This window comes from Netta rufina (genome assembly GCF_964035555.1).
Source record: "Netta rufina genome assembly, contig: SCAFFOLD_53, whole genome shotgun sequence".
Lineage (NCBI taxonomy): Eukaryota > Metazoa > Chordata > Aves > Anseriformes > Anatidae > Netta > Netta rufina.
Window position 1 is genome coordinate 723,868 of NW_028168859.1, and position 17,729 is coordinate 741,596.

The 17,729-nt window shown below is 47.4% G+C and overlaps 1 protein-coding gene across 1 annotated transcript; it reads left to right on the forward strand.

The window, feature by feature from the left end:
• Positions 1 to 1,209: 1,209 nt before the first annotated feature.
• On the forward strand, positions 1,210 to 17,729 carry LOC311221792 (zinc finger CCCH domain-containing protein 11A-like; the record flags this gene model as incomplete). The annotated part of the gene is given in 23 exon segments (XM_084307189.1): positions 1,210 to 1,263; positions 1,467 to 1,586; positions 2,362 to 2,485; positions 2,916 to 3,026; positions 3,029 to 3,118; positions 3,718 to 3,837; positions 4,343 to 4,420; positions 4,718 to 4,828; positions 5,562 to 5,624; positions 5,888 to 5,989; positions 6,193 to 6,258; positions 8,800 to 9,291; positions 9,700 to 9,705; positions 11,116 to 11,285; positions 11,700 to 11,761; positions 12,306 to 12,568; positions 13,437 to 13,519; positions 13,767 to 14,036; positions 14,717 to 14,783; positions 15,356 to 15,428; positions 16,555 to 16,642; positions 16,974 to 17,090; positions 17,682 to 17,729. Coding segments are annotated over 23 exon segments (2,778 nt in total).

Below are 17,729 nucleotides of genomic sequence, written 5' to 3' on the forward strand. Positions count from 1 at the left end.
GACCGATGCCCAGCCTAACCCCGAGCAGTCCGGCCCCCTCCCCCCGGCTAGCCACCCCTATATATTGTTTAGCATGACGTCAGATGGTATGGAATACCCCTTTGGCTAGTTTGGGTCACCTGTCCTGGGTCTGTCCCCTCCCAGCTCTTACTGCACCCCCCAGCCTGCCCGTTGGCAGGACAGAGCAAAGGCTGAGATGTCCTTGGCTTAGTATAAGCACTGCTCTGCAACAATTAAAGCATCGGGGTGTTATCAGCACTCTTCTCATTCTAAGCCAAAACACAGCATTCCACCAGCTACTAGGAAGAAAATTAATTCTGTGCTAACTGAAACCAGGACAAAGATAGAGCCTCATTTTTGCAGCCACTTTGAATCACAAGTTCATCTCTAAATGCGCTGTTTTTTTTTTTTGTTTTTGTTTTGTTTTGCTTTTTGGTTTTTATTTTTTTGAAGAGCTAACTAACCCTGGCTGCGTCCAGTCTGAGAGAGCATTCAAATGGACTTGCTTCCTCTATTAGTTATAAGCTGTTTAAAAGCGCATCCTATGTTTGAATTGTGGATGAGAGGTTCCCTTGGCAAAGTGAGGAGGAAAATTCTTCCTACCCCTTTATTATTAATTCACGGATTCAGTCTTGGTTCGGCCTACAGGAGCAGTTAACTGGAAGCCTTTGAAGATCGATAACTTTGCTGAGGTTGTCCAGGTAGGTGAAATCGAAGACCCACAGTGCCTGGAACGTGCTGTTTAATGTGTCCTAACTGTGTTCTAGAGAAGTTATTTGTAGCCATAGTTGATTATTGACTTGCATGTATCATCAGGTGGTTTTTTAAGGAGTGACTCCGTTTTCAGGCTTCCAGATGTGCTCCAAGTCATATTATTGAGGATGTGGAAGAGAACGCTTGCTGACAAAGCTCCTGGCAGCTTTACAGAACTTTAATATTTAGTTAGTTCATGTAACAGCTGATTTCAAGGCTTTGCTCTCTTCGAGAGACTGATAACTTGATTTGATTAACTGAAGAAAGCTGGAAAAATGTTCGTTCCTCATTATTTTTCACTTGTTACTTTCTTTCGGGTTACTTTTAAAAAGAAGATTTCACCGATCACAAGCCAGTAGAAGACTTTCAGCCCAAGCAAGGGTGAAGACAGCTCTCTCCAAGAGCAGAGGAAGTCCCAGTGGAGAGAACCCAAGCTTGTTAGCAGAACTCGTCGGCATGTCTAAACAAGGAGACGACTGCTACTTCTATTTCTATTCTACCTGTACCAAGGTATGGCTGGTTTTCCTTTGCCTTGCTTTTTTTTCCCCTTTTTTTTTTCAGGAAGGAGTAGATTAGGAGGAGGAAGCACACTGGTCTTTGGTTAACTTGAGAACCAGGTAGATTCTGAATTCAGTTGTAGCAACATGAGGCAGCAGCATGGCCATTTTTGAGGCTGTACTCTATTTTCCTTGTTGGTTTCCTTTTGGTTCCAGGGAGACAAATGTGCCTACCGCCACTGCAAAGCTGCTCTGGGCAATGAGACGGTCTGCAAGCTGTGGCAGGAGGGTCGTTGTTTCAGAAATGTCTGCCGATTCAGACACATGGAAATTGACGTGAGTGCCTAATGATGTGTTCTCAAAATAAATCAACAAAAGCATTTTTCAGTGCCGTAGGTGTACTGATTGTGCTTTTGCAGGATAGATTCATTTGCTTCAAAATCATACTGGTTTCTGTTACCAAGAGGGGGGGTGGGAGGAAGCAGAGGGAAATAAAATCAATGCCTTAGGTATGTCTTAGCAAGATATTTTTTTTTTTTTATTAGATGCTGACAGTTTTCTCAAGAGATGCAGAATAGCTGTTAAATAGACTGCTCAAACCTGCTGGAGCAGGGGGGTAATAAACAGGCTGTTCTATCCTCATGGGAGCAGGCTTGATAATGAACTATCAGGTCTCTTCTGACCCACAGTCCTTCAGATAACGCTGTTGTAGCTGCCTGGGGTAGGAAGTGGGGAAAGTTAAAGGTGCAGCAGAACTAAGTGTCCAAGAAGTAGTTCTAGACAGGGTTAGCCTAGGCAATTTCAGATGTTCTTTTTCCCTCTGAATAATCCTAGTATAATCCTAGGTGTATTAGTTTAACCCACCCTCAACGGATGTCTGAGAGTGCCTGTCTTCTCAAACTGAATGATGACCAATCTAAATGTGCATAGTGGTTACAGCTTATGCAAACTTTGTGAATATGCCCAGAAATACTACACTTAACTGAGAAACTGACCTTTGGAATGATGTTTCAGCACTGTGTTGTGACAGCTGTCACGATCTGGAGCTGTGCATCTCTTTGCAAGCCTCAGGTGCATGTTATCACAAGCTTTTCTTTCTTTCTGTCTTCAGAAAAAGCGCAGTGAGATTCCTTGCTACTGGGAGAACCAGCCGGGAGGCTGTCAGAAAGCCAACTGTGCTTTTCATCATGCAAAGGGACGTTACATCGATGGACAATTCTTACCACCAAGCAAGAGTGAGTTTAGGTCCTTTTTCTTTAAGCGCTGAAGAATTAATTTTGAGTAGTACTTAGTGGGTGCCAATCCTGTAGGGGGCATCAGGTAACTGTTCATTTGTGAGTGCAGGAAAAGGTCTGCAGTCATAGGTGTACTGCACCGAGTGTACTGCTGGTGTTTGTTTTCTGCTTTCGTGCTCAGCTTCTCTTTGCTTAGTGTGATGTTTGCCTTGCAGTTTGCTTCCTGTTGTTTCCTCTTTTGCTGGGTGGTAGGGAGATGTGTTGTTGTTCGAAGGGAAGTCATTGTTCACGGCGTAAGCAGTGATGGGATGGGCAAAAGGAGATGCTGAACTCGTTGTCTGTGCGGGTTATCTGCCTTTGCTACCATCTCTTTGCATTGTGGTCAAAGTTTTAAACTGCCATATTACCGATGATCCTCCTCTTCCTCTAGCTACACTGCCAAGTCCGCCTGAGTCCGCGGACAATGATTTGAAAGTGGCTCAGATGTCACTGCAGCAAAACAAACTTTCTGTCCAGTCAAATCCCTCTCCACAGCTAAGGGGGTGACGAAAGTGGAAAACTCTGAAAATGTCCCAAGCCCTACACACCCTCCAGTTGTAATCAATGCTGCAGATGATGATGAAGGTGATGATGGTGAGCATGTTTTGGTTCTTGGAACGAATTTGTGCTGTAAATGATTGTGTAAATCTTTGGTTCTTGAAGGAATCTGTGCTGTAAATGAATGTGTTAAATCTTTGGTTCTTGAAGGAATCTGTGCTGTAAATGAATGTATAAATCACAGATGACCTGAGGTCTGACTAGCAATAGGGCAGGCAGTCTGGCCAGGTCACTGGTGGCTTTGTCTGGCAGTCAGTGGACAGAACCTGAAACGTTGGAGGAAAGCTTAGAACCACTCCTGGCTGTAGCTGGTCTGTTGTGTAACGTTCTATGTGAAACTAGGAAGGAAATTTCTTTTTTCTGTCTGAAGAGCAATGTGTTGTGTAGTAGTTAAAGCTGCAGAGAGAATCTAGAGTCCTAGATGTTTTGTCCTAGTGTATTCTACTTAGGAGTTCATCAGGTCAGTGTAGCTGTTTAAAAACAAACAAACAAAACAAACAAACAAACAAACAAAAAAAAACACAAAACAGCAACAAAGTTTTTTATATGAACCATGGGCTGAAGTGTCACTGCATGAGCTACGTAATCATGACCAATCTGGTCTATGCATAACTGAATCGATTTTTCCCCTTCAGACCAACTTTCTGAGGAAGGAGAAGAAACTAAAACTCCCGTCCAGCATCCAGCTGCGGAAGGCAAAAATGGATTACGGGTGATTTCCACTTGGAAAGGCAGTTCTACTACTACTAAACAAGGTATGCCAGCACCTTAGTAGGATAAATCAGAAGAACTTGACAGTTAACTCAAAAGCAGTGTGGTGTAAAAACAGAACAAAATGTAGGGGTGCTGAATGGAGTCGGTTATTTCCATGATCTCATTTCTGCCATTAATACCATCATGTGCCCATTGGGTCAGAAAGGTGAACTCCTTTTCTTTACTTTTGGAGAACAAAACAGGGCCACAGCATGGAGTTTAAATGGCTGCACGTGCAGCCTTGCAACCACTGTTGATAAGCCATATCTAACGATAGAGGGATCTAATATCGTGTAAATGGATTAAAATTAAAACTACATTTTGAACCCTGAAGGATGAAAGGAGGGGCAAAATGCCATTGGTTCTATGGCTCTTTCACTTGTGAGGAGTGTTGACAGGCTTCATTCTAAATACTTCAGAAAGTTCCTGAGCGCTAAGAAGCCTGAGGACCTGTGGTCCTCAGTGAGTGCCTCTAAGCCTGTCTCATGAACTGTTTCCTGTTTTCAGAGGGCAATCTGAATTTTGGAATAAAAACACTTGAGGAAATCAAATGGCAGAAGATGAAGGAAAAAAATAAGAGACACGGTGCTGAGTTAATATTCCCTACTTTCTTATCCTGTTCACGGCAGGTGATGGTGACTGGGAGCTGCTTGAGGGACAGACTTCCATTTTTAGCTGGGGGCATAAAGCAACCTGATTCTCAGCCAGCTGGTATTCTAAATGGGAGTTCAAAGGGCAACCAGAGGCAAATTAGTCACCTCTCTTCTTTACATGCTCTGCTTGCTGTATTTTTGACAGTAACAAATCATTTAAAGTTTTTTGTTCTTTGTGATAGTTTTTTATGTTGGGTAAACTTCCTTATGTTTTGGTTGCTCTGAACAGAAGGTTCTTCAAGATCTTCTCTTCGTCCCGTTGATTCTATGATTTTTCCTGCTCCAGAAAAGGAAAATGTCCGGACAGTGGTGAGAACTGTGACACTGTCTTCCAAGAAAGGTAATAATGAATGCTTTTGTTTTGATTTCATTACTCCTAAACTGGAGGGTTAAGCAATACTTAAAACAATTCACCCATGTTAGCCTTCTGGTGCTGCCTTCTGTTCAAAACATGCTTTTATGCTTAAAGTCCCTGGTTGTACTGGAAAGATTTGGTGCTCAGGTTAAGTGCAGTGGCAGGAGAAAAAAAAAAAAAGTGCCAGTATGCCAATAGGGGGGTAACTGAAAAACAGAAGAGTAACGAGAAGAAAGAGCTGTAGAAGACAGTACTATATACGAAGCAATTTCTGAAGCATTAAAGAGGCTGACAGTGGCAGGTGTGGACACAGTATGACAGGAGTTTGTGTATAAATTGTTTAGAGCTGTGCAAATGCCTTTTAAAGGGAAAAAAGTGTGGAAGTACTTTTACTCGTAGACATTCACCTTAGAAAGGAATATTTCTCAGCATTTGTACCTAAGAATATTCTGCTTGCTTATGCAGCTTTGTTCTGCACAAAGTATAGGTGTCAAGCAGACTCAGATTCACTCTCTACTATCTCAGCTGGAATTTGAAGCAAGCACTGAGACTATTAATATTTTTTTTCTATGTTAATTATAGTTAAAATATGAGTTTATGTGGTTTAGCTGTCAAAAGAGTGTCTGACTGGGGTTTTTTGGACATGGGCTAACAGGATACTATTTCTGTTGGCTACTGGTTTCTGTGAAATAGAAAAAAAAATTCCCTTTTGTTTTAGGGGAGGAACCTGTGGTTCGAGTAGATCTTGCTGATAGACAAGGAAAACGAAAAGCCTCCGCGGGTAAGAACTTTTTATGAGCTGTTATGTAGGTGCTGCCTTCTATATATGACTGCATTAAAGAGTATTTGTGATGTATGAAAGGAAAATACATTGCAGTGGAGATCTGTATTGACTGCAGAAATGGCAAAAAAAAAAAAAAAATCATTTAGCAGCTGAAAGGCAATTCTATGAAAATATGCTTGAAAAATAGAAGCTTATTGTTGACTGTTCTCAAACCTTCCTGCAAAGAAAAGTTCTTACAATATTCCTTGTTTTCTCTGAAGATGATGTAAGCAGCCTTCCAGTGAAGCGCAGCCTTGCTGAAAGGCTGGGGAAGAAGGTAGAGGCTCCGGGAAATGCTGACAAAGCACCCAAGAGAGAGACAGGTACTGAACGGGCATCTGGATTGGATTCCTGGGTTTTGTATTTAGTCTTTCTGTTTGTCCTTTTCCAGTGATGTTTCTTTTTGCATGTTGGCTGAGGTCGTAATCACTGGGATTCAAAGTCACCTTTCCTGTCTTGTTTTGAAATGTGAACCTGAAGTTGACATTATGCAGCCTCCCTAATTCGTTCTTTTTCTGTTTTGCAGTTCGAGTTCCCAAGTCTCTGAAGGACAGGCTGGGATTACCTCCTAAACAGACCAGTACTGAGAGAGGTAACAGCTGGATATTAAATGTGCTTTCTCCTCCTTCCTTTCCATGAACTTGGAGTGCTTTCATACATCCCTAAAAACTAATTTAAACGAAAACAAAGAACTGACGCCTCTTGCTTGAGTGCTGAAGCTCTTCTGACAGCCACTATCAGAACTCTGGCTCTAGGTGTGTGTTTATTTTCTACTTGTGCCTTGTCAAGGTTTTTAGCTGCTTCTGTGAAGCGTTACGTACAATTAGAATAGAACCATTGGCCATTTGCCGAGGCGATCGGCTCCGGGGCAGACGCGTTCTGCAGCGGAGCGGGGGATCGGGCCAGGCAGGGCTAATTTTTTCCGGCATCGAGCCTACTGGAGGGAGCCGCCAGGACCCGGCAGCCCTCGTGAGGGAGGCTGACGAGGCGAAGGCGGAGCCAGCAGCGCCCCCTCCCCAGCCATTCAAAAGCTGCCCCTAGGGAGCGCGAGCGACCAGGAGCGCGGCGACCAGGACGGGCAAACAGGGCGTGGCGCGTCAGAAGGGAGTGGCGCGGCAGTTAGCGCGGCAGTTCGCGCAGGCAGGGCGCGCAGGAAGGGCAGAGCACTCCCCCTACACACAAACAACACCTCGTTAACAACAGCCGTAGCTAGGTGATAATGGTCGCCACCAGGCACGGCGCGCTCTCCAGGAAGTCGGTACGCACGCAGACCGACTACCCGTTAAAAAATGCCGCAGTTCAGGTCACCGGATGCAAGGAGTGTCTGAGCCTGTTGCTGCCATCGGCGGGAGGCAGAGAAACTGCGTGCGTGAGGTGCGAGCAGGTGGATGACCTGGTCCGCATGGTGGCGGAGCTCAAGGAGGAGGATTTTTCGGCTAGCAAACGTGACGCCCATCTACAAGAAGGGCCGGAGGACAGACCCGGGAAACTACAGGCCTGTCAGTTTGACCTCAGTGCCAGGAAAGCTCATGGAGCAGATCCTCCTGAGAGTCATCATGCAGCAATTGCAGGGGAAGCAGGCGATCAGGCCCAGTCAGCATGGCTTTATGAAAGGCAGGTCATGCCTGACGAACCTGATCTCCTTCTATGACAGAGTGACGCGCTGGGTGGATGAGGGAAAGGCTGTGGATGTGGTCTACCTTGACTTCAGCAAGGCTTTTGACACCGTCTCCCACAGCATTCTCCTCAAGAAACTGGCTGCTCTTGGCTTGGACTGGCGCACGCTTCGCTGGGTTAGAAACTGGCTGGATAGCCGGGCCCAAAGAGTCGTGGTGAATGGAGCCAAGTCCAGTTGGAGGCCAGTCACTAGTGGCGTCCCCCAGGGCTCGGTGCTGGGGCCGGTCCTCTTTAATATCTTCATTGATGATCTGGACGAGGGCATCGAGTGCACCCTCAGTAAGTTCGCAGATGACACCAAGTTAGGTGCGTGTGTCGATCTGCTTGAGGGTAGGAAAGCTCTGCAGGAGGATCTGGATAGGCTGCACCGATGGGCTGAGGTCAACTGCATGAAGTTCAACAAGGCCAAGTGCCGGGTCCTGCACCTGGGGCGCAATAACCCCAAGCAGAGCTACAGACTGGGAGAGGAATGGTTGGAGAGCTGCCAGGCAGAGAAGGACCTGGGAGTGATGGTGGATAGTCGGCTGAATATGAGCCAGCAGTGTGCTCAGGTGGCCAAGAAGGCCAACGGCATCCTGGCTTGTATCAGGAACAGCGTGACCAGCAGGGCTAGGGAGGTGATCGTCCCCCTGTACTCAGCTCTGGTGAGGCCGCACCTCGAGTACTGTGTTCAGTTTTGGGCCCCTCGCTACAAGAAGGACATCGAGGTGCTTGAGCGGGTGCAGAGAAGGGCGACGAAGCTGGTGAGGGGCCTGGAGAACAAGTCCTACGAGGAGCGGCTGAGGGAGCTGGGCTTGTTCAGCCTGGAGAAAAGGAGGCTCAGGGGTGACCTTATCGCTCTTTTTAGGTACCTCAAGGGAGGCTGTAGCGAGGTGGGGGTTGGCCTGTTCTCCCACGTGCCTGGTGACAGGACGAGGGGGAATGGGCTTAAGTTGAGCCAGGGGAGTTTTAGGTTAGATGTTAGGAAGAACTTCTTCACTGAAAGGGTTGTTAGACATTGGAACAGGCTGCCCAGGGAAGTGGTGGAGTCACCATCCCTGGAAGTCTTCAAAAGACGTTTAGATGTAGAGCTTAGGGATATGGTTTAGTGGAGGGCTGTTAGCGTTAGGTTGGAGGTTGGACTCGATGACCTTGAGGTCTCTTCCAACCTAGAAATTCTGTGATTCTGTGATTCTGTAACCACTGCCAGGAGCAGGAATTTGAAATGCAGACTAAAAAAGTAATAAAGTAAAGCAGCGTTTCTGTGTAGCAGTTCTCTCTGGATAGGGCTGGTCTTCAAAATACAAGTGGCTCAAAGGAAGAGGAGAATGTTGTCCTAGGGATATTGTTCTAAGATGCATTATTGGGAACAGTCAAGATTAGTTTTCCTTAGTGCTCTGACAAATTTTGGAGACTTAAAATATTGCTGGACTCTCTTTAAATGTTGGTGCTTCTCCTCATTTCTTGATGATGACAGGGAAGGCTGCTAAGCCGATGGGAGAGATCCATGTGAAAACACTGGAGGAAATCCGTCGCGAGAAAGCTCTTCAGAGACACGAAACTCAAGCCAAAGCCAAGGCTGAAGGGCATGGTAAAACTGAAGATTCCAGCGCAGGGGCAAGAGCTGCTCGTGCAGGTGGCATCAAAACTTTCTCTGAAGCCTTGTCTGAAAAAAAGAATAATCGCTTGGTAGAAGAGAAGAAAAAAGCAGGAGAATCCCATAGCAAGAGCAAAATTCAGGGTGAGTCCAAGAAGCAGCTCGCTCTGCCCGGGCCCAGCAAAGGGCAGGCGAAGGAGCCGGCAGGAAAAGTCAAGCCAGAAGGAGAAGTGCGTGTTAAAACCTTGGAAGAAATAAAGCGTGAGAAAGCTCTGCGGATGCAGCAGAGTGAAGGAAATGTGCCAGCTCCCTCAGCACAACCCGGACCTGCCCCAGCAGAGCAGAAATCTTTATGGAGCACAAAACTAACAGGTAATAAGATGCTTTAATGCCTGCCCCAGTGAGGTGCTTCCCATATTGAGCAAGTTCAGTTTGCTCAGGATCTGCTTCATGGATAAATGCTTGAATGGCTTGCACATTGTAGCCTTTCTCTCTCTCTCTCATGGGACACAAGGAAATAAATGCACAAAGGAAACAAGTACCCAGCTTTCTTTATTTCTGCCGTTGACAAAACTTTTTTTTGTCTTTTTTTAAAGCACCTGAAAAAGAAGAAAAGAAGGCAGTGGAATTGAACCGGCCTTTTCCTAAACTTTCCTCTGGACCTGATGTACAGGTGAGTCCTCTGTGAAGACACACATACATTCGTACAATTTCTGATAATTCTGACAAGTTTTGTTACTCACCGTGTGCCACCCTCTTGAGTGTGTTCTTACCCTTCAGCACCTGGTAGGAGCTGCAGTGCAGTCTAAATCCTATCGCCAGCAGCATTTCCAGACAGCTCTGTAATCCTCAAACTTGGAATCAGTCTGTTTATACCACAGCAACAAAGAAACCCTGTTAGCACCAGCTGAAATCTACACAGTTAACGTGGAGGGAATTCTTTTTGTTCTTACTGACTTGATCTGTCAGACACGAAGGATTTAATACAGAAGGCCAGAGTTCTGTGTTCAAGGAAATCAATCAGTCAGTGGATACTGTATAGGGGAACTTGTATGACTTTCTGCTGCTTAAAAAGAATGTGATAAATAGATGTACAGCAGAACATCCTATCTGTTTAAAGAAGCTTGCCATAGTGGATATTGCAGATATGTGAGACTGTGTCCATAGTAAAGCATGGCTCTTGCTACAGGCAGAATTTTATGGAGAAAAAAAAAACACAACAGTAACCTGAACAATATTAATATGCTGTTCCACATCAAGACCATTTTGGAGGGATTGCTGATCAGATTTTCTTAACGAAATCTCCACGGATTTTTTTTTTTTTTTTTTGTCCTATTCATGCACTACTTTTCTTTCCTTCTAGCCCACTCAGCAGAGTGGAACTCGTAAATGTCCAGAGAAGAGCTTTGTAGAGAGACGGTGGGAGAAGTGGCAACAGAGAGAACAACAAGAGAAGCTTCGGCAGGAGGAAGCTGCTGTCAAATCTACTGCTGGCTTCTTTAATACTGAACCAGCAGGGAAAGTGGCAGCTCAATTTCAGGGCCAGGAAGCTAAAAGTAAGTGTTGAAGGTTAAGAGTTACTTAGGTTGTCTTCTGAAATACAGACAGAAGATGACAATTCTCATGCTGTAACTCTGGCAGGGTGCATTTTGCCACGCAATGCTACGAAGCGAAGGGTGTACTTTCTTTTTCTTAGTCTGTTTCTTTTCCTGCCAGCTAGATGTTAGGTAAGGAACGGGAGACTAGAAAATGACACTACAAGTGTGGACTTTGTAGAGCAACTTAACTGTGGGACATCACTGCAAGGGAGAGGAAGCTGGTACAACAGTTGCATACACTCTTGTCCTACTATAACTGCTGCTTTTTCCTTTCCTAGCGGGAGCAGGACTTTAAATATAAAAGCCGTCTGTATTTGTGAACCTAGCTTGCACTTAGGATTGCTATGTGTCGGAGGTGTCCCTTGTCCTGGATTATTATTTACTGTAGCTCTTTGGTTTCTTTGTTCCTTTGTATGGCTTGTTGGTAGACAGAGTTTACTATGTGGAAAAGATTCCTGAGAATCCAGGCAATGGCGGTGTAATTCTGCTGGCCAAATGAATTTAACTGTGTAGAAGGACTGTGGAAATGATTAAGAGAACCTGGATTTTTCGTGAGGCAGAGCAAGACTGTATCAGTTCTCTCTTCCTTTTACTCTAGCCAACTTTATGACACCTGCGAAGCCTTCGCGTGGGAAAGTCACTTTCCCCAAGAAGAAGGCACTGAAACGTAAGGCACCTGGGAGTTATCCCTCTGCCATAGCAGCTGTGGAACTACAGACTGCCTTTGATGCTGACATGATGGGACCTCCAGCCAGAAAAGCAGCCATGGTAAGGCCAGGGGCTAATGCAGAGATGGATCCCTTGCTAAATTTCTACCCTCCTCTAGGAGAAAAGGTGGAAAACTCAAACGTTCTGCAGGCCTTCTGTTTCCTTTGAAATCCAGTAGCTGTCTCCAGGATGCTTGTAGAACCCTTCTGTATTTATGAGATGAATGGCACTCTTTAACCGGTACTCTGATGCTGTGATTTCTCTGGTGTGGGGGATTTTGTCCATTAATGCCATGTTCTTAAAAGACACAAGATCATGAGTAACCTCCATGTGAATGTGAACTTTCTTCAGGAGCACCTTGCTTTTGTATTTTGGCCACGGCTCCGCAATGCCAGAGGAGAAGCAGTGTGGAGGAAAAAGCTATTAAGGAATCTTTTACCCATGTGTCATAAATACTGTTTTGCTGCTTTCTAGGGTGTTTCAGACGTGCCGGAGCACGTCCCAGCCATCAGACTTGAAGAAAATCCCCCAAACAGGTGACAACCCCAACTTGCTCTTTTTCTTAATCAGTGTATATCCCCAGGGAAACATAAGTTCTGTCACATGTGGGAAAAAATGAGGGTTCTGAGATAATTAAAGCCCAAATCCATCAAAGGAATAAGTCACCTGAAACCACTTTCTAGCAGCTAGCAGGATTACTTAATTAGGCTTTCTTGAAATGCTGCAAGTCAGCACAGCTTTCCGGTGACTTCTTGGGTTGTCTGAATACCTGAACGAGGATGAGGTGAAGTTCTACTTCCTCGTGAGGTGATAGATGATGAGTAGTGTCCTCTGCCTTTTGGTCCTCAAGAATGCCACCTCAACTCCAGGTGCCCTGGCTTCACAGATAAACCCCCAGACTGAAAAATGTACCTGGTAACGCATCGGGCTCTAAATGTAGCCCTGGGTTGATTGATAACAATCCCTGTGTAAGATTGAAGCGTAGGAGGGCTTGCCTACAGTTTTAAGAGCCGGTTTGCAGGAAAGGGATTTCCCGTTAAGAAATGGCATATCCTGATTGTTCTTTCTTGCTCTCCCAAGACCTGAAGTGCGTCTTGGAAGCCCGGAAAGATTTGAGGAGCAGATGGAGATGGATCTCGAGACCTCGACCTCAGCTTCTTCCCAGCTAGAAGAGGCACGGACACGCCGGCTGAGTTCCACAGGGAACGCGCCCTTATCTGCGGATGAAGATTTTGAGAAGCTACTTTGGGAAATCTCAGGAGGCAGACTGGAAGCCGAAATCGACTTAGACCCAGGGAAGGACGAGGATGACCTCCTCCTTGAACTCTCCGAGATGATTGACAGTTGAACTGCGTAGTCCTATGGTAGAATTAAAAAAAAATTAAAACAAAAATAAAACTGTTCTTCTTGTTGGATACCCCGAGGTGATCCTTTTTCTAACTGAGGCTTTGCAATGAGACTTAAAGCACAGTCCAAAGTGGTAGAAATTGGCAGGATCTGCACTCAGTTGTCCTAAATTTCCCTGCTGGTCAGAGTTAAGGTCTTGTGCATCCGTTCTGTAACTATAGGTGGTTACCTTCGATATCGAGAGGACAAAGCACTTCTTTTGGCACAGAAAGATCTCCATTGGCACGCCATGGTGGCTGCAAATCGATCTTCTGATGGAGCGATGCTCTGAAGGCTTAAACGTAAAGCTTCTTCCTTCCTCCGCCCTTGGCACAACTCGATGTTGGGCACATTGTGAAGCTTTGGTGTTCTGATTTCTCAGACAGCTGATAGCCAAATCCTGGAGTTACTATGTCAACTCTTGACTTTTACTCGTGTATGCCATTGTTTTGACTGTACCCGTGTCAGATGATGAAGCTGTAGGGGTGGGAGGGAGCAGAATCGTTATTCCAGTGTGTTGTGGACCAAACTTGCTGCCAGGAGTGGGGGTGGGGGTCAGCCCACCCAGCCTTCCTTTCAATTATCAGGGAGGATCAAATGGTGAAAAGCAGCAGCTCTGCCATGCGGCTCCGCTACCCCCACTCCCTTCTCTTGTGCTGTACCAAAGTTCCCCCAGGCTTTGGTTGGTGCTTTTTGCTGGTGTGAGGACTCCGGGGCGAGCAGTCGGGACTCTGCCGCAGTTACGGGGTCGATGAAGGGTTGTTTAAGTGCCTCTTGGTTTTAAAAGTTGCTCCCCTGAGCTGCTGGCTCTGCTGCCTGCTACAGCAAATGTTCGGGTGCCATCAGCATCGCGCTTGGGCGTGGGCACTGACTCTGCGGAGGACAAAGCTGAGATTCGGGTGTATTGTGTACCCTGCCACCAGCCATCGTTTTTTTTCCCCTAGCAGATCAATTTTGAATTATTTTCCGAACTTTTCGCGGCACGGTAGGCTCTTCCAGCTATGATTTGTGAAGCTGTGGGGGCCCTCAGGCATTTGCTGCTGGCAGAGGAAAAGCGCTTGTCGAATTTGTTGTAAATACTTAATGTTTGGACAAAACCACGCGTCTGTGTGTGTGTGTGTGTGTGTGTGTGCTGTGACGCCTCGGCCCCACCAGGGAAAACCTCCGCTGACGAAACTGCTGCTGGAGCTCACGCAGGCCTTCATTGTGCCAAAGGACTTCACGGGGACTTCTGCCGGCTCAGTAATGGAGGAGAAAAAGCAAAATCAGGAGGAGGAGAGCTCAGAGACTGCGCCCACCTGCCCTCGCTTTCCCTTCACCCCAAGCCCTGTTCTACGATCAGCCTTCGCCTCTTCTGCCTGCGGTGCTGGCAGCGGGAGCGGCGAGGCGGCGGCAGCCATGGCGTACCGCGGGCAGGGCCAGAAGGTGTAGAAGGTGATGGTGCAGCCCATCGTATCCTTCCTGCGGCTGGGGGGTGCCGGGGAGGTGGGTGGGGGGCGGCTCGGACCTCAGGTGTCTCGGATCTGGGGCCCTGGGGGCTCGGCCCGGGCCTTGAGGCCTTGTCCCGGGGCCCTGAGGCCTCGTTGTGGGGTTTGGGGCCTTGCCCCGAGCCCGGAACTGTTGTCCCCGTGCTGAGCCCTTAACACAGCGCCCCAGAACCTCATCTTCCGCTACCTGCAGAACGTGAGTACTGCGGGAAGGGGGTGGGGATGGGGATTTGGGGGTGTGGGGGGAGTGGGGAGGGTCTGGGGATTCCCCTTGGTGAGTTTTCGGCTCCTGGCCGTGTCCCGGGACGAGTTTGTGGGGGATGGAGAACTGTGCGGCGTGCTGGTGGGCACAAGGAGCCCAGTGTTTCCCCCTCGTGTAGCCGGGCATGCAGGGGTTTTCCCTTGTGACTGGAAACGTGTTCTTCACCGAACGTGTAGTATTCACCCGATGGTATAACGCTCAAATGTCAGATTGCTCATTGAAACTGCCCCTGAGAGTTGCTCCTCGGAGCGTTTGGGAGCTGTCATGGCTGTGGCTAGCAGGTATTTCTGAACACATGAGAGAACAAAAGTGCTCAGTGTTTGTGGCCCGACTTACTCTCCTCCTTCGTTCTGCAGAGGTCGAGGATCCAGGTGTGGCTCTATGAGCAGGTGAACATGCGGATAGAAGGCTGCATCATCGTGAGTATCCGCACGTCCCCATGTTTCATCTTTCATTTTGCCTCATTCACAATCGTGTTTTTTGGTCAAGAAAAGTTATCACAAGGAAAAAAAGATTTGTACTTCTCTGCCCTTCCCCTCGCCCTGCCCTTCCCTCCCGCTCCTGAGCCCTTCCTCAGGCCTTGCTGGGCCCTCTGTCCGGCTGTCTGTCCGTCCATCCGACCCTCTGGCCATCTGTCCCACCACCCTGCCCCGTCCCTGCCCTCTCCTTAAGGAAGCAAAGAGTCCCCGGGCTGCCTTCTTGGGGGGGGGAAGAGGGGAGGTTCTGCTGAGAAAAAAATGAAAGATTTCCCCCTTAACGGGCGCCTTGCGAGTTATTTCAAGTTCCAACTTTCTGCCTTCCTTCCGTAGCAGTGCCTCTAAGGGGTGCGTTGTAAGGCAGCCCTCATCTGGCGCGTTGCTCCTCCGTTCCCCCAAGGAACTGCCTTCAGGATCTGACTGACTCTGGATGCACCCGGTTGTCGCCTTAATTTCTCCTTTAGCTTGCTGAAAACAAGCCGGTTGGGTGACCTTTTGCGTTTCTCGCTTAAAATTTAGATCGAGGAGGTCTGTGTTTCCTTACGCTGATGTCCACGCTGAAGGTGCAGAAGGGTTCCGTGCTGTTGCTTGGGTCAGCCTTGTTGCCAGGTTCGGAATGTTTATCCTACCAGTGCTTCGGTGCTGTTGGGCTGCACTCAGAGTGTGAGCTCTGGGCGTTATTTCTCAAATACTGCGTTATTTGAGCGTACAGACCCGAGATATTCTGCGGAGAGGTGATTTAAGGCACGTCAGAACCACCGCTGTGGCGTGTGCCAGCGTCGGACGCCTGTTCGAGTGGTTGGGCGGAGCAGGTGAATTGAATTTGGTGCTGGGTGGCGAGGTGGTGTTGGGGGAAGAGCTAGGCTAAGGAGAGCTTCCTCTTGCTCTGCCCCTTCCCATCTCAAATGGCCGCTTCCTGGGGAGATGGGTTCGTTGGGAGGTTAACTACAACGTTACAGTGAGGATGAGGAATCATCTTTAGTCCTGTAGGTATTTGCTGCCAGGCCGCAGCGTTGATTTCAGAAATTGTATTTAAAAAAGGGAAAAGAAAGGAAAGATGTATTCTTTACCATACTCTCTTTTCTCGGAGAGTAGATGGAGGAGCTTCAGCAGTGCCCTTCCTCCGGAAACGATTCCCAGTGTCTGCTCAGACACTGAGGAGGAAAATGGAGGAGAGCCACCCGATAGAAATAAAGGAAAGAAGGGGTCATGGATTAAGGGAAAAGCACTACTTAAAAAATTGGTGCTCTCTAAAAACGGGTTAAGGGTTTGGGACCTGCAGGTGCTGCCTACAGCTGTGTGCGTTGCAGTCGTGCCTGTTGCCACTGAGCAAAACGGGGAGAGCTGCTTTGTCGAACGCAGCGTGTTAAAGCACGTGCCACTGCCTGGAAGAAAAGCACAGACTTCCCTCGTGTGGGACTTCTTCCCTAGCGATCTGTGGTTTACCTGATGGTTTCCCATAAGCTGTGAATGTTTAAAAGAAAAACAAAAAAAAAAAAAAAAAAAACCAACACCAACGTTGAGAGTGGTGAAGCAGATCCTCACCTGGGGACTCAGAATCAGCAATGACATCACCATGCGAAGCATTGTGTGTGCTTCGGGTCGGGGCTGCTGCGAGCCTCGCAGCGGGGAGGGAGAGCGGATCCGGGGTGCCTCTGTGTCAGCCCTCTGCCCTGGTGGCTTCGTGAGCACTGAGAGTTTGACTCCTGTGTTCCCAGCTTTCGCTTGCGCACCTGTGGTGTGGCAGACCCAGCGAGCTGCTTCCTCAGCTGGAGGAGGAAGAGGAGTGACCTCAACATTGCCGAGGTAAAGCACAATTATGGAAAATATTTGGCAAAGATGTGGGTTGTACCAGCGCGGCTGCTGCAGCTGCAGCAGATCCTGGAGCATTGGAGAAGATAGAGAGGGGTTTCTTCGTGAAAAGAATGCTGTTAAAAGTGTTTTCATGCCAGAAATTAGGATAAACGCCTCTGTTGTTTGACATCCTCTTTTGACCGGGCACATTGGCATTACAGCGTACCTGGCACGCTGTTTGTATTAAAAAAAAAAAGGTGTTTTAGTCAGGGCAGGCCAGAAACCTGCCTTGGCACTTGCACATCGCAGCAATGCTTACAGACCCTGCATCCTGGCCTGGCAGCCAGGATCTAAATCCGATGGTGCTGTTGGTAAACTGAAGCTCAGGAAGCGCTTCTGGGTTTTTCTGTCCTTCCATGTGAATTTTTACCCTGTGAAGATGGTGTATGAAGCTATTTTCGTAACAACAAATAGGTTTAAAAGCAGTTTCAGTTTAACATCTACATGATTGGGTGTTATTAACAGAGCTTTGTATACTGAGCTGGTGCTTGGTAGGAGAAAAAAAAAAATCTTACCTGGGAAACCTGAAGCCCCTCAGCTACATACTGCTATGAGGAAACTCAGCTGTAAGAACACACTTAAATAACACCTCACCAGAGCTGTTGTGCTCCTGACCAGCAAAGGCACCTTTTTCCAACACTGTCGTACTGGAAGTTGATGCAGCTGGTTCCATCCGTAAAGTGTGACTGTACAGTGCTGTAAAAGAAATATTTTTTCACAGCTTTGGAGAAAGTGAAGCAGAGAAAACCACACATAACCACTGATACCTGGACCCCAAACTGCCACAGACTGACAGTGATACCCACTGGATATCTCCTGATACCCTGCTGCCTTCTGACTGCTCCAGCAGAAGTCCCGTTTTAATTAGCCAGCAGGTCCCTCTGAGGGAGGGACTTTGCTAAAACTCCTGCTGTAGGAAGTATCCTACGGGAGCCAAGTTGCTAAACTGATGTGTGGTTTTCCCTTAACCCCCTCACCCCTGACTTTCCAGCTCCTGACGACACTGCCAACGTGTGCAGTGTCACCGTGTGCCAACTAG